Source organism: Patella vulgata, chromosome 2, assembly GCF_932274485.2.
Source record: "Patella vulgata chromosome 2, xgPatVulg1.2, whole genome shotgun sequence".
Classification (NCBI taxonomy): Eukaryota; Metazoa; Mollusca; class Gastropoda; family Patellidae; genus Patella; species Patella vulgata.
In genome coordinates this window covers 14,430,718-14,445,639 of record NC_065880.2, presented here as the reverse complement: position 1 = coordinate 14,445,639, position 14,922 = coordinate 14,430,718, and the positions used below count along the sequence as shown (strand labels likewise).

The 14,922-nt window shown below is 34.3% G+C and overlaps 1 protein-coding gene across 5 annotated transcripts in view; it reads right to left on the bottom strand.

The window, feature by feature from the left end:
* Window positions 1-3,116: 3,116 nt before the first annotated feature.
* The window catches only part of LOC126810317 (netrin receptor UNC5C), a 94,908-nt gene continuing 83,102 nt past the window's right edge, over window positions 3,117-14,922 (bottom strand). For all 5 annotated transcript variants that reach the window (XM_050535314.2, XM_050535315.2, XM_050535316.2 and 2 more), the window contains 4 exons: window positions 13,758-13,928; window positions 8,982-9,109; window positions 7,830-7,931; window positions 3,117-6,036 (listed from right to left, as the gene is read on the bottom strand). In XM_050535314.2, the coding sequence (XP_050391271.1) occupies window positions 5,865-6,036; window positions 7,830-7,931; window positions 8,982-9,109; window positions 13,758-13,928 (573 nt within the window). In that variant the 3' untranslated portion in view covers window positions 3,117-5,864. The remainder of the gene's footprint in view (window positions 6,037-7,829; window positions 7,932-8,981; window positions 9,110-13,757; window positions 13,929-14,922) is intronic.

Sequence of the window (14,922 nt, the reverse complement as noted above, 5' to 3'; positions counted from 1 at the left end):
TCGGCATAAATAGAGTGAGATTTCGCCTTTGGTTGCAAAACTAGGCCCTATAGTATTGGACAACTTTAAAGTTGCTCAACTAAAGGCTCTGTGGGCCTAATGATTGACTGGGCTATATTTGAGAGAGAGAGAAATGGGGTTTAACGTCCACTCGACACAAACCAGGTCATTTCGGGACCAACATATGCTTTTTAATTTTATTTCAATAATTCGCTTGCGCATAGGGGTCTTTAGCAGTGGGAGGAAACCGGACGACCCGGAGAAAACCCACGAGGTTGGACAGGCGACCCTACTCCTTGTCACGTACAACCGGGGATTCGAAACCACGCCAGTCGACTCAATGACAGACTTTATGATACAGCGCGCGCACGCTAACCATTCAGCCATCCAACCCCCGGGCTATATTGGAAAATGTTGAAATTGCTGTAGGCCCTATTCACCGGCTAGAATAGCAGTGAAACGCATTTGCGACCGTTAAATTTTCTCCTTATGGTCGCCTCTTTGTGGACTGTAAACGATTCAATACTTGAATGGAATTCAGATCAGCCAACTATAGTTAGGCTATAATTAATAGATTACTTTGAAGTTGTTGTATTCACGGGCTGAAATAGCAGGAAAACGTGTTTATCCGTCTGTCAAATTTTCCAAATTCCGCGCCTTTAGTGCTTGCCTGTGACCGGCTATGAGGTCCGTGTGTAAACAGGAATTTATTGAGGCATTTCAGGTCTAGGCCTACTTCCCTAACATTCCTCAGACCCATACACCTATGATAAGATAAGATAAGATGTTTATTGCATCAAAACGTCCATGAAGGACAACATTCATACATAGATATAGTCGTATGCATTCAATAATACATACCACATATAGACAACACTTATACATTCATACAAATGTACATGTATATCAAATAGTAAGTGCAGTGGGGGTCTTCCATACAATGATTAATTTTTTTTCTGAAATTTGGTTTCTGGCCTCAAAACGTAAATGCACTGGGCTAAGAATCCCTATAGGCTACCAGAGTAGGAACACCTTTAGAGCTAACAAGAGATGTCGATCTCGATAGGACATAGTTAGTGGTATGTATAGATAGGTAGCAGGCAACATGTAAAAGATTTGGCTAAAGTGCAGACAAATTCCCTTTTCAGTTGTATTTCTAAAAAGAATCCTATATTAGTCTTTAAGAGAGAGAGAGAGAGAGAGAGAGGAGAGAGAGAGAAAATGGTTCAATTTTATTTCAATAATTCGGTTGCGCGTAGGGATCGTTAGCAGTGGGAGAAAACTGGAGGACCCGGAGAAAACCCACGAGGTTGGACAGGCGGCCCTACTCCTTGTCATGTACAGCTGGGGAATCGAAACCACGCCAGTTGACTCTGTGATAAACCTTGTCATACAACACGTGCGCTATCCATTCCGCCATCCAACCCCAGCCCTATACTGGTCTTTAAAATGAACCAATAAATACCAGTAACTCAATGAAGCAGTATGAAATCTGTGCATGATTCTATTTTCCAGCACTCTACCGGTAATTAATTAGTTTATCCAATCTGATTAAAACACAGATCATATTTCGTTTCGCTTTTTTTTTAGTTCAAAATTTTGTTTTACTTGTCTTTACTACATTAGGATCTGGAAGAGTTGTTATATTACCGGAGATTTGGTTGAAGTGAGCGATAAGCCAATGAAATGGTCTGTTATGGCGACTTCTTGGCGTGCAATGCACGGAACTGTGGGTAAACCACTAGAAACGTCAACGCTGATTGATTAATCAATATCTTACGTCATAAGCCGCTCGTACGACACTTGACATGACCTTCGAGTACAAATTGTCGGATCTTCATGTAGTGTAATTGACCATCGAAAGTATAAAAAACGAAACGAAATATAGATCTGTATTTTAATCAAATTGTTAGTTTATCAAGTAAATGAATACATTTCAAGAAGATTGAAAGAATGAAATCCGGCATTTAGCAATAAAATAGCCACTATTTGTCTGCGTGTGTACAAATTTATAGGTATCTCTAAGAAATTGCTCAATATCTGCGAGTTGTTAACTGTAAGCTATTTGTGACCTGACGAATTAGGGTGAAACCACTGAAACCCTATCATCTTTTTACATTGAAAATTTATCATTTGGAAGGAATTTGGTATAAAAGCAAATGTATCTTTATAGGTCAAATGGCGATTAATCCTTTCTGATTCAAATTATGCAATTGTTCTACCCCCTAATTGTATAAATGCCTATGTAATAATTACAAGAAGACCTGTTTCCCCATCAATTCAACTCCACATTATTAAAAAACGACAAATGATATTCCAGTTCCATTGTTAAGTAACTTGCCCAGAGATAAACCTCTTTCAGTGGGAATTAATCAATCTTAAATATTAATTACAAATAACCTCTCTTGGGTAACTCTACCGATTGCACAAGGTTTAAGACTATACAACATGCTAGTAATTATTGAATATGTTAAGGAATGTCGATTTGATGGATGACATCATGGCATTGTTGCAAAATTGCACTTTGTTAGACACTGCAATCTAGGATACTAATGATGTCACAATATTAAAGGGCCACCTGAATTAGTGCTAATTTTTTTATGATATAATATTTATGATTTTATTTATTATATTGTATAGGTTTGTATCTATTGTATCTACCATACTGGCATACAAATTGTATTTGTGTGAGGTGACAGACAATGACCAGAATACACCCACTTTTCGGGGGTGGGGGTTGGATGGCTGAATGGTTAGCATGTGCGTGCTGTACCATAAAGTCTGTCATTGAGTCAACCTGGCGTTGTTTCTATTCCCCGGTTGTACGTGACAAGGAGTAGGTCGCCTGTCCAACCTCGTGGGTTTTCTTCGGGTCCTCCGGTTTCCTCCCACTGCTAAAGACCCCTATGCGCAAGCAAATTATTGAAATAAAATTAAACCATATGTTAGTCCCGAAATGACCTAGTTTGTGTCGAGTGGACATTAAACCCCATTTCTCTCTCTCTCACGCCCCCTTTTCACTGCTTATGCAAGGGCCCCAGTGACAGTTTCAGCCAAGCAAACCCAGCCCTGGGAAGACAATAACATGGGGAAATAACCAAAATAAAACAATACCATTCTTCATCAAAACATTTATTGAAGTAATATATATTTACATGTTTGCGAACAAAGTTCTTTCTGTACAATATAATATAATATTTTCAATTTATCGACACATTATCAAGTTTACATGAGACTCTAAATTGTGGTTTTTGTGTTTAAGAGTAACACAGTCATGTACACTAAAGTATAGATTATAGCACTATTGTAGCAATACTTTAAAGAGAAAAAAAAACATTAGTTCACTTACATGTATCTTATATAATAATTTAATAGCAAAGCCTTCAGCTATAGCTGTAAGACTTCCAAACAACAAAGACTTGGTCATGAATGTAAAAATGTACAATTGCTTAAAACATGTCATTTTTTTGTGATAGAACACTAATGAGATGGATTCATTTCCAACTGGTGATTTCTGTTCTTTAAAAGATAGTAAATAAGTCAGCTGGTTTTGTATGTGAAGGGATTTAATTTCAATTATTTTTTTAGAAATGTTGCAAATACAATATCTTAGATATTTGTAAAAAAGTGTTACAAATAGTATATCTTGGATATTTGTACAAATTTGTAATATTTTATTTACAAACAAAATCATGAAATATGTGTAAGTTTGGAAATTAAATGCTTTCACTGGGTCAACTTTGATTGACAGTAAAGACATAGTGTAAGTAATGTACATGTATACTTAAACAAAGTAAAGAGAAGGATCAATAATAAATAACATTTTAAGTTACAATTTGAATGTAAGAATTGCTCCAGTTTGAGCATAAATGCACATATTTATATATATTTATATTTTTATATCACTATAATACAGCAAATATACACCATAATATAAGTTGTTACTTTTTAATCTAAATCTACGGTCTTTAGAGCATCGGATGATATTTTGTTTATACTGTACACAATAGCACCAACGTTTTTGATTAGCTTTCAGTCAGATAGTAATAGGTAGAGATTCTCAACACAGGGCTTGTACAGAGTCACACATAAAATACTTACTGTGGTGTAGTTTAAACCAACACAATCCTTCACAAAAAAGCATCAATTTTATCTAATAATTTGTTCAATTTCTAATAGTAAGAAACAGGGCCGTAACTAGCTCAGAGCAAAGAGGGGGTCGGGAAGTGTTCTCAGGGGTGCTGTAAAATTGACGGACAATGTGAGAAATCTAAAAGATTTATCATTATCAATGCTGAAAGTTTGTACCAGACACTTAACTTCTACTAATTTCTGATATTAACAGTATTTAGGTTACATACTAGATTCTAGGGATTTAGCATGCTGATTATTCATTTTTTCCCCCCAATTACCCCAAACTATTACAACCTTATCAATTGTTTCATGACTCCAGCCCAGTAGGTCAAGTAATTATACACCTATTTACTTCATTGACTAGAATGTTTCATTCTTGAGATATACGTACGGTAGATAGGCCTAAGTTATATCTATACCTAGGCCTACATACAAACTGACTGTAACTTAAAAGTATATACAATATTTAAATGAAGGAAATAAAATCATGTTTGTCAGCTAATATGTGCTAAGTATAAAACTCATGAATAAGTTAGCAGCTAGAATATTAAATTAAGTCATGTACACTTTATGTAGAGTAACTGTTTGTAAAACTATACAAAATGCCTTCTGTTCTAATTACCACGAATTAAACAATTAATATATTTTTAGCAATGATCACAACTGCAATATCACGATATAAACACAAATGCATGTTGACTAACGTGATATTTAAAGTCACACAAGCGTTTTCGCATTTGCACACAGAGTAACATAAGGCAAGCAGCTGTATAATGTCCAAAGGTTTAACATGTTTATATGTTACAGTTAGGTTATTCTTCTTCATCTCCAAACATATAATATTTGCATATTTGGTTTAAGCTGAACTGTTTAAACATCAACACACACATATTTATGACAATATATGTAATAATAATGAAGCTTTTTTTTTTTTCTTTATCAAATGTTTGATATGTACTTATATGTTTATCAAATTAGAAAACATGGTCGCCATGTTGTCAATGCAAAATATTGCATAGTCCAATATCCAATCTTAATAGACTTTTATGAAAACTAAAGGATAAGATTGATCATAGGCATGATTGCAATTGAATATATTAATATAGAGGCACATATATCGTGTTTAAATCTGCATTACTTAGTATAAATGTAGGCTAGTTGCTTGTCCACATTGGAAGCAATGCTAATTATAGTGTTCGTGTTAACAAAAATGGAGTTAGCTCCCTTCTTTCATCAAATCATGAGTGGCTATTGTCTACAGCACACAAACCCGATTCTCTATCTTGTCCATTGCCCTCTGTAAATTTTAACGTTTCTTCTTTCTGGCAAATTTTTGATGGTGTTGGCACAAGCTCTTTTTAATTGTTTTTTACAGAACACTCACAAATTCACATACACTGCATGCCTCCACATTTCAAACTATTTTAAGTAGTTTACATTTGTCATTATTACCAAAAAAAAACTTTGTTTGGTGATTTATAAATATTTAAAGCCTTTGTAAGATAAAAAGTTTAAAGGCTTTGGGTGGGTTTTTAGCCTTCATATCTTTTAATGTACTTGGTACATATATTTGTCGTCTTTATAATTCCACACAATTTGTGCCCAACTGCACAGCAACACTTATCACAATGAATGTCTATACAGATGTATGTATATATATATATATATAATATAGTATCCGTGTTACTTCATAGCAACATCACAAGTCATTACAGCAGAAATGTAGTTCATCATAACCACGATCCCATGTCTTTTTCAAGCACTGCAGCCGCATCCATGCGACCCATAACACGTAAAATGTTCATTAAATCTGTCACTGCAGTTTCCTCACGATGTCTAGCTTCCCACAAGTCTAGAATATGTTCTGTTGGGCTAGGTTTAGTTGCGAAGAAAATGATGTACCTAAAAGATCAAAAAATAAACATATTTAATTTTCAAATACTTAATTTTGCAGTTCTTAATTTTCAAAATAGTAGACACTTTCTAATTGCCCCCTCCCCCCTGCGACCCATTCTAACTGGTCTCCCCCTGCATCCTCTCCTTCTGTTCTGGCCTGATCCTCTTAAAGTAAACCATAAGGCCTCTCATTGAGTCAACTGGCGACGAATCCCCGGTCGTACGTGACAAGGAGTAGGGTCGCCTGTCCAACCTCGTGGGTTTTCTCCAGGTCCTCAGGTTTCCTCCCACTGCTAAAGACCCCTACGCGTAAGTGAATTACTTAAATAAAATTAAACCATATGTTAGTCCCGAAATGACCTAGTTTGTGTCGAGACCCCATTTCTCTATCTCTGTCTTAAAGTAGAGCCCTTCTGGTATCTAAGTAGAATATACAAAACACCCTGTCTGTTACTGTCATGCTGTCAATGTTAACAGTGTATACTGATAATTAAAACAGGTGTACTCTTTAGTTTCCGTTAAGTATGACTATATTAATTATACCACCAAAAATACAAACTCTTGAGAAAAGGCCAGATAAAACATTTAAAGTTTGATTGAAATTGAACAAACTGATAAGGAATAGAAATTAGCACTTAACACAGTTGAGTTACGATAATAATATATTAAACAGCCTTTCAGACAGAGTCACATAGATGTACATATATCCTTGTTTCTTTTTGATATCTACCATCTCTTGTTATAATGCCTGATATCTGAATGGGTTAATTTTAGACTGGTGAAGCACTGGATCCCTCTCTTAGTTCTAAAGTAAATGATAAGTCTTGTTTAAGCAGTGTATGGTCACTTAGTACAATATCTCATATCACTTAGGGACCAGAAACTGGGAACCAATCGCTACATGATGTTCTTGTTCTAACTTCTTGGGAGTGATGCTCTTCAAAAAACCCTAGGGTCTGCCAATTCAAGCGTGATTGGCATGGCACTTGTATTGGAATGCTTGTTCCTTGGACAGACTTTGATTTTTGATATGACATCACAATTCGAAGATGGCGGTGATGATGTCATGCTAAATTCCTGGGGAATGATCACTAGTCCATGGGTTCACTAGTCCACGGGTTCATTAGTCTACCGATATCTATTATTAGGGTTAGTGTTCATTAGTCTACCGATATCTATTATTAGGGTTAGTGTTCATTAGTCCACCGATATCTATTATTAGGGTTAGTGTTCATTAGTCCACCGATATCTATTATTAGGGTAAGAGTTGGGTTAGGGTTAGGGTTCATTAGTCCACTGATTTCTATTATTAGGGTTAGGGTTGGATTAGGTTTATTGATACCCATATTTATAGTATTTCTTATAGCGATGGACTAGTGCACCCATGGACTGGTGAACCCCTCACAAATTCCTGGTCTGTACTTGTTATACTCAATGACAACACAGCATCCTTGAGTTATATCATACATGTCTCAATTAGGTGTATTTTTTTTTTCAAGATATGTCTGAGCATATGTAGAACATCGATGTAAATCTCTTAACAAACTCTTCAAACAATGCAGACAATTCTTGCCAGAGTAAGTAAACAATTACCTACGACATCTACTCATCTCTTTACACACCTATACTTTGTCCTTTTTAACAAATTAAAACAATTTAAATTGTACAGCAGGTTGTCTGTACACACCAGACAAGATAAGTAATGTTTTGTAAGGCTGGTACATTGTAGGTATGAGAAATATAGACAAAGAACAAACGTGATATGTAGAAGGTAAAAAAAAGACAGCTTATCCACCCACCTATCTACAGTTAAAGCTTGGGCCAACATTCTCCAGTCATTTCCTCGAGCATTTGGTGGATCTAACAACATACATAACTGATGGCGGATATGGGGAGGAAGTCTGAAAATAAAACATCCATATACAATTAGAAATATTAGGCAGATGAGATGCTAATCAATAATACCTTAAGTATTTCATCAGTCAACCTGTATTTTTTAGCCTAAACAAACTTCAAAATAGAGGGAAAAATGATATATCTGTCTATAGAAGCCCAAAATCTTCAGGTGCACTATCAAAAAGAAAATAATGTTAGCACAGCAGACGGCTAATATAGAGGGTGCCGTTTTTTTAACTTTCAGAAAGACAGATAGTAATTTGTTATGATAATGTTGAAATATTCGTTTTGATGTATAGTCTAATATTTCCCCTTCAAGACATCGCTTGTGTTTTCAATGGGCGGATCTGGGTAAATTTTACCCAAATTATGGCTCACGGAGCAAAAGTTTTTGATTGCAATGCTTGATAGATGTTCCCTCAAGAGTTAGAGATTGATGCCAAAGAACTCCACAAACTTTTATCAAATTGTTTTTTCTACTTTCTGTAGATACGGTAAGGATTGATCTATAACTTTCGAATGAATGATATACAGTATATTTGTTTATATAAATACTCTTTATATATATGATAATGTAAGTGGATATATGTACATATGTTTGTTAATCATATATTTAACATAGGCATATATATATATATATATATATATATATATATATATATATATATATATATATATATAACATAGCCTCTAGTTAACCTAACCAGCAAATCTTTGTTCAAAATAAAAGCCTTTTTTAAGGCTTGTGGAAAACAAAATGAATAAGAATTATAAAACATGTGATAAAGACAGAGTAAAGTGATAGAACAGCTGTTTAAAGGAGCCTATAAAACATCTTGGCCTGTCAAAAACTCAAGTTTTCTGCCTTAGTTCATGAAAAAAACTACAAGCAAAAGTCATGAGATCACCAGTTCTTGACATTACATATTGTGTTTCTCTATGCTTTGTGGAAATGTTTAATACCCAGCATTCAGCCCTTTACCAGACCATACACACTGAATAACAATATTACCATATGTATGTATGATGTTTTGATGGTAAAAACAATCACTCACCTAAAAACTTGGGCTGATGGATCTAAAGCCACCATTGAACTGAACCCAGAACTAACTGTAGAGTTGGTTGTTACTGTCGATGTCCTGCCCTTTAACGTAGACGAAGGAGTTACACAAGGCGGTAGTTTCTAAAAATAGAAATATGAGATTTTTCCAGACTTAGTTTAATTAGCCAGTGATTACAGACACGGTATTCATACCCGTCCAAGTATATTAAATATTACTACAATTGATTAACTCTAATAATGCATATTCCAATGAATAGACGTCAATATATATTGATTTCTAACAATGTCTGCTTCCTGCAAACCAGACTAATTAAGAAAGCTAATTATGCAATAAAAGGATCTCAGCTACAATGGAAGCAACCACATGAGGTAGCCCTATGTTTTCTTGACCATGTTAAAAGCTAAAGTATTGTCAGACATTTTATACCAGTAAATTGTTCTAATACTTAAATATACATTATGCAAGAGCTGAAATCTGCCTATTTCAGGTCTTTCTTTAGGCCTGAAATGTTATCTAATTTATTATTTAGACATTAAACATGCATTATGCAAGAGCTAAATCTGCCTATTTCAGGTCTTTCTTTAAGCCTGAAATGTTATCTAAATTATTAATTAGACATTAATTAACCTATCCAGGCCATAATCAACTCTAGATGGCTGCGCTAGCCTGCGATCTTTAGTGGATTGTAAGCCGATTTACTGCATAACTTTCCTTCTCATTAAATGGATAATCGAGACTATGCTGTTTATCGTACTGACTTTAGTAATGATGACCGAGGCTTATGGGAATTTCAGTCGCTTAGTTCTCGGTTCATAGTGGATCAATTTGAATGAAATTTTCACCAAATTGCCTTCTACCTTATCTAGTTTTTAACTATTATAGTGAGAACTGCCAACTCGTTACCGAATCTCCCATAATGTATCTTTAATTAACTTATCCAGACCATAAACACCTCTAGATGTCATCGCTAGCCTGCGATGTTTATTGGATTAGGTTCCGATTTGCTGTTCAACTTCCATTCAAGATTTAATCATGAAATGGATAATCAAGACTATGTTTTTTATCGTACCGACTTTAGTAATGATGATTGAGGCTAGGCCGAAGATTCAGTCGCTAATATCTTGGTTCAGAGGGGATCAATTTGACTGAAATTTTCAGCAAATTCCCTTTACATTATCTAGTTTTTAACTATTATAGTGAGAACTGCCAGCTCTTTATCTAATCTCCCATAATGTATCTTTAAACACTTAATGGTGTTTAATAGAATGGGTGCAAGCAATTGCACGTGCATTAGCGTTTTTAATGTTATTTATGAACCTATCAGGAAGACAACACTATAATAGAAATAATGGTGTTTCAAATTGGCATACTCGCTCATTTATTTGGACATTACAATCTTTAAAACTAACATTTGCTTGAAATGATTATTTAGTGTTGATAAAGTATTTAAAATATTTATTTTTGAGGTAATGTAATAGTAACAGTTTAAGTGTTAATATAAATTTTATTATTACTTCCTAATGACATTTACTGCACATGCAAATAAGTTTCAACAAGGACCTAAAAAAGATACTGATCTTCCAATATTATTGCAACCAAATCTGCATTGATCATTCCAGTACAAATTGTCCCCACTTTGACTAATTACAATATGTATGTATATGGTTCTAAAGGCTATACATAGAATCTTATGTGTATAGAAGGCATTGTTATCGAGTAGATTGAGATAATATTTCCAGTAAGTCGAAAATGAAATGGGGTTTAGCGTCCTACTTTTCCAGTGAATTACAGCCATTTACCATATACAGACCTCATGCCTTTTTGTCAAGACTAGGCCTACTGTTCATTGTTGTCAAAATGAGAATGTTTCGACTGGTATGATCAAGACTATAACCTATCCACATCTAACTGAACAAAAAAACATTTATTGGAACTAAGTACTGCTTATCTCAAAAGTGCACATGAATTGAAACCGTATTAAGGTTCTGTTTTCTTGCATAATGTAGATGTTTGCAAGTCATTCAGTCACTTTAAACATATTTAATTAACTATGGCAGATCTAAGGAGAGAGCAGGAAATTACAGTAAAGTACCTTCTTATACGTTAAATGATTCTCGAGTGTTTTTCTAATGTTCAATTATTTGGAGTGTGTTTTCTAATTGCCTGCTTAGGTATCAACCAAGACATCATTTTCTTCAATTGGTAACAAGTTTATTTTAAAACATGGGGCCAAGAAAAGAACACACAGAAACTGGAACAAGACTAAAGTTTCTTCAAATCAATCTCACTTTTTGTCCATAATTGTTTTTATTTTTAAAAAATTCCATGTTTTTTTGTTTTGACCTCTGGCAAAGAATGTCAAAGTCAAGACGCTAATCATCTTAAATTCAATTTCACTAATAAACTTTCATCATGTGTTCATGTCAAGAGTTTCCTTTTTTTTTCTTTCTCCAAATGTTTTATTGTTTAGCTCTTAACATTGGCAAAATTACAACAAATTTTAGAAATCCATGACGCTGTTTCGTGCATGGCATTACTTTCCAGATGCAATTAGTGTTTGTTGTTTCTTTCCAGGTGGGTGGAAGAGAACTGTATACCCAACAGTCTTTCGTACAAGTCGACTTCATCAATACACTCTACAAATAGCTTTTTGTTTTTGCTTTCTGGCCAATATGCATGTATTGTACATCCATCGCCCACATCAAGTTTTATAAACCTTAAAGAATTATTTGGTGCAGGGACCATGCAATGTGTTTACATGTAGCATAGCCTATCAGGGTGTTGTTTTTCTAAGCAAATGATAAATATTTAATTCTTAACCTTTTAAAATTATTTGTTTCAGTTTATTTATATTGCAATTTTTGTTTCTAATTTATCTAACAGTGATATGTTTTAATGTATATATATTGGAATTGCTGTTTCTAATTTATCTTTTTTCGACGTGGTTTCCACTTGTCAGTGGTGCAGGACAGAGGGCCTGACAAGAACAGCTGTCTAGTTGTTCAGATGGGATGGAAAAACAAGGTCCAGTGTATATATTGGTGTTCACGTAAAAGATCCCTTGGCAGTTGGAATTCGACATAAGAGTATACCATAGTGCTGCTGCCTGGGCAAGATTTCCCTCATTGTACACTCTATGGCGTATACCTGTCTTCATTAGCCCAGTTTGGAGCAGAACAGTAGGCCATAGTGCTGCTGCAAGGGGGCAAGATTTCCCTGGTTGCACACTGTATGGCGTATGCCTGCCTTCATTAGCCCAGTTGGAGCAGAACAGTAGGACATTAAACCCCATTTCATTTCTAATTTATTTAACTATGATATGGTTTTAATGTACATATATTCTATTGGCACCAACAAGCAACTTTAAGTGAATTTGGATTTTAGGTTCCTTATCAATTTGTATCATATCTGATCTGAAAAAATCACTGATTTTTATCACAGAGCGATCTTAAATATGTCACGAAGCGTGATAGAGTTTAACATCGACTTGACCCAACTAGGTATTTTGGGAATTTCTCATAGAGGTCATTAGCAATGGAAGGAAACCAGACAACCCGGAGGAAACCCATGAGGTTGGAATGGCAAAAATATGTCACTATCTAGGAGCATCATTTCAAAATGTTGTTTTCTATGCACTAAAAAGAGTAAGAAATATTTCTATCTAGAATACAAAAGTGCAAAACAACAAAAACATGTTATCTTTTTTGTCGAAAATTGAAATGCCTATATTGTGAAAGATTATCCTATTTAATTTTTGTATAAAACCTGAGAATGCCAGACTATGTTTAAGTTGATGAAAGAAATTTGGTGGCTGTTTGCCATTGCATCTGACAGAATGAAACATTAGGTCTGACTTTCTGTAAAATACCAGCTCTACCATATGGCTAATGGTGACCTTTTATAATAAGGTAGGAAGTAGAATCGTACATATCTAATGACATTAATGTTAGTTTTTATACTTCTATACCTTTCTTCTTTTTATATTCATCTATTTATCTTAATCACAAAGTACGAGAATAACTTGATTCTATGTAATGCTGAATTCCCATATGGGATCTGTTAATATATCTTTCTTTTTTTAGGATACCTAACATGTATGAGAATTGTAGCCTATTGTGATTGACTAGTCTTGAAAGATAGTGGTACATCTTGTCGACATTTATTCAGGAATATATATTATCTATTTCCAAGCATGTACAGTTTCTGAATAACAGTGAAAATGCTTCTAAATTTAACTTTGCATCAAATCAGAATCCAGGTAATGGAACATCCCTCATGTGTAGGGATAATTAAAGATACATTATGGGAGATTAGATAAAGAGCTGGCAGTTGTCACTATAATAGTTAAAAACTACATAATCTAAAGGCAATTTGCTGAAAATTTCAGTCAAATTGATCCACTCTGAACCAAAAATTTAGCGATTAAATTTTCGGCCTAGCCTCGATCATCATAACGTAAGTCGGTATGATAAAAAACATATTCTTGATTATCCATTTCATGATTAAGTCATGAATGGAAGTTGAGCAGCAAATCGGATCCTAATCCAGTAAATATCACAGGCTAGCAATGACATCAAGAGTTGATTATGGTTTGGATAAGTTAATTAATGTCTAATTAATAATTTAGATAATATTTCAGGCCTAAAGAAAGACCTGCAATAGGCAGATTAAGCTCTTGCATAATGTATGTTTAATTGTATTCACAAACAAGAAAATAAAAATGTTATTAGTAATTGTATGTAAAAATGGATTAAAGTAGGCTTTTACCTCTTTGAGATTGGAAGATATGCGTATGACTTGTCGATTGTTAAGAACACCTTTCTGGTAAACTTGTATTTTACATGAAACTGAGAACTGAGCTCGATCTATTAGTTCTACACTAAAAGAACAGTGAAGATTATTCTGATTTCCACTCCATATGTGTCGGAATGGTATTTCCTGAAAATATACAAACAATATTTCAATATTCTGAAAATAAAATAATCAAAAAGCTTTTGAGACTGAATCACTCAGCAATTAGAACATAGAAATAGCATAAAAATAAGTTTCATAAACATGTACATTCATGTACAACTGTTAGTGCTAAATGATAAGGCCAGCTCAATTTTTTCGTCATAGGTCACAAGATGTAAACAGGGCTAGCACTAATCCCAACCCTAACCCTGGACCTAGCCCCAATGCTTACCCTAACCCTAACCTACAATCTTGCCAACGATCCCGCGCCCTAACCTTATTTACATCTCAACGACCTTGACAAAAATTGAGTTGACCTTAACAAATAGATTAAGCCATGTACACGCATAATTGTAAGTCTTCAATTAAAAGCATACTATTGACCGAACACTAAATGTAAAAATATTTCTGATGGATTTAATCCATTTATCAAGTTGATGTAGATAACAAGAATTAGAAAATTCATCTGCATAACTAAACAATATTTGAGAGTTATCTGTTTTCGCGAGGTTGTGTTGACTGAGCTATTTACTCCATGGTTTTTATATTATCGTGTCAAAACAGTCAGGTTCTAAATGGGTAATTTCAACCTGGCGATTCCACTTCTTTTCACATCGACCATTTTGATATCAGAAACTTGTGTATCTTTTGGTGGCAGTTCTTAAACTAACTCAGGAAGTCTGGTTTATTTGTACTATCCCCGGTTAGAACATATGTTTTGACAGAAACAAATCAACAATTTATTCTCAATTTAGCTGTGCCAGCTTTGAGAATACCGACACCAAGTTTAACAGGTATAAACTCGCAAAACGTAGAAAACACCGCAATCAATAACAAATACTCTTGTTTATAATTACAGGTAAAATATCCCTCAAAAACAATTTTAATGCATTCAAAATTTCATTTCTTTTTTTATTATCCATTTTATATTGTTGTAATGTACAGCAAGAAATCAATGCGATTAAGAAATTAATTTCAA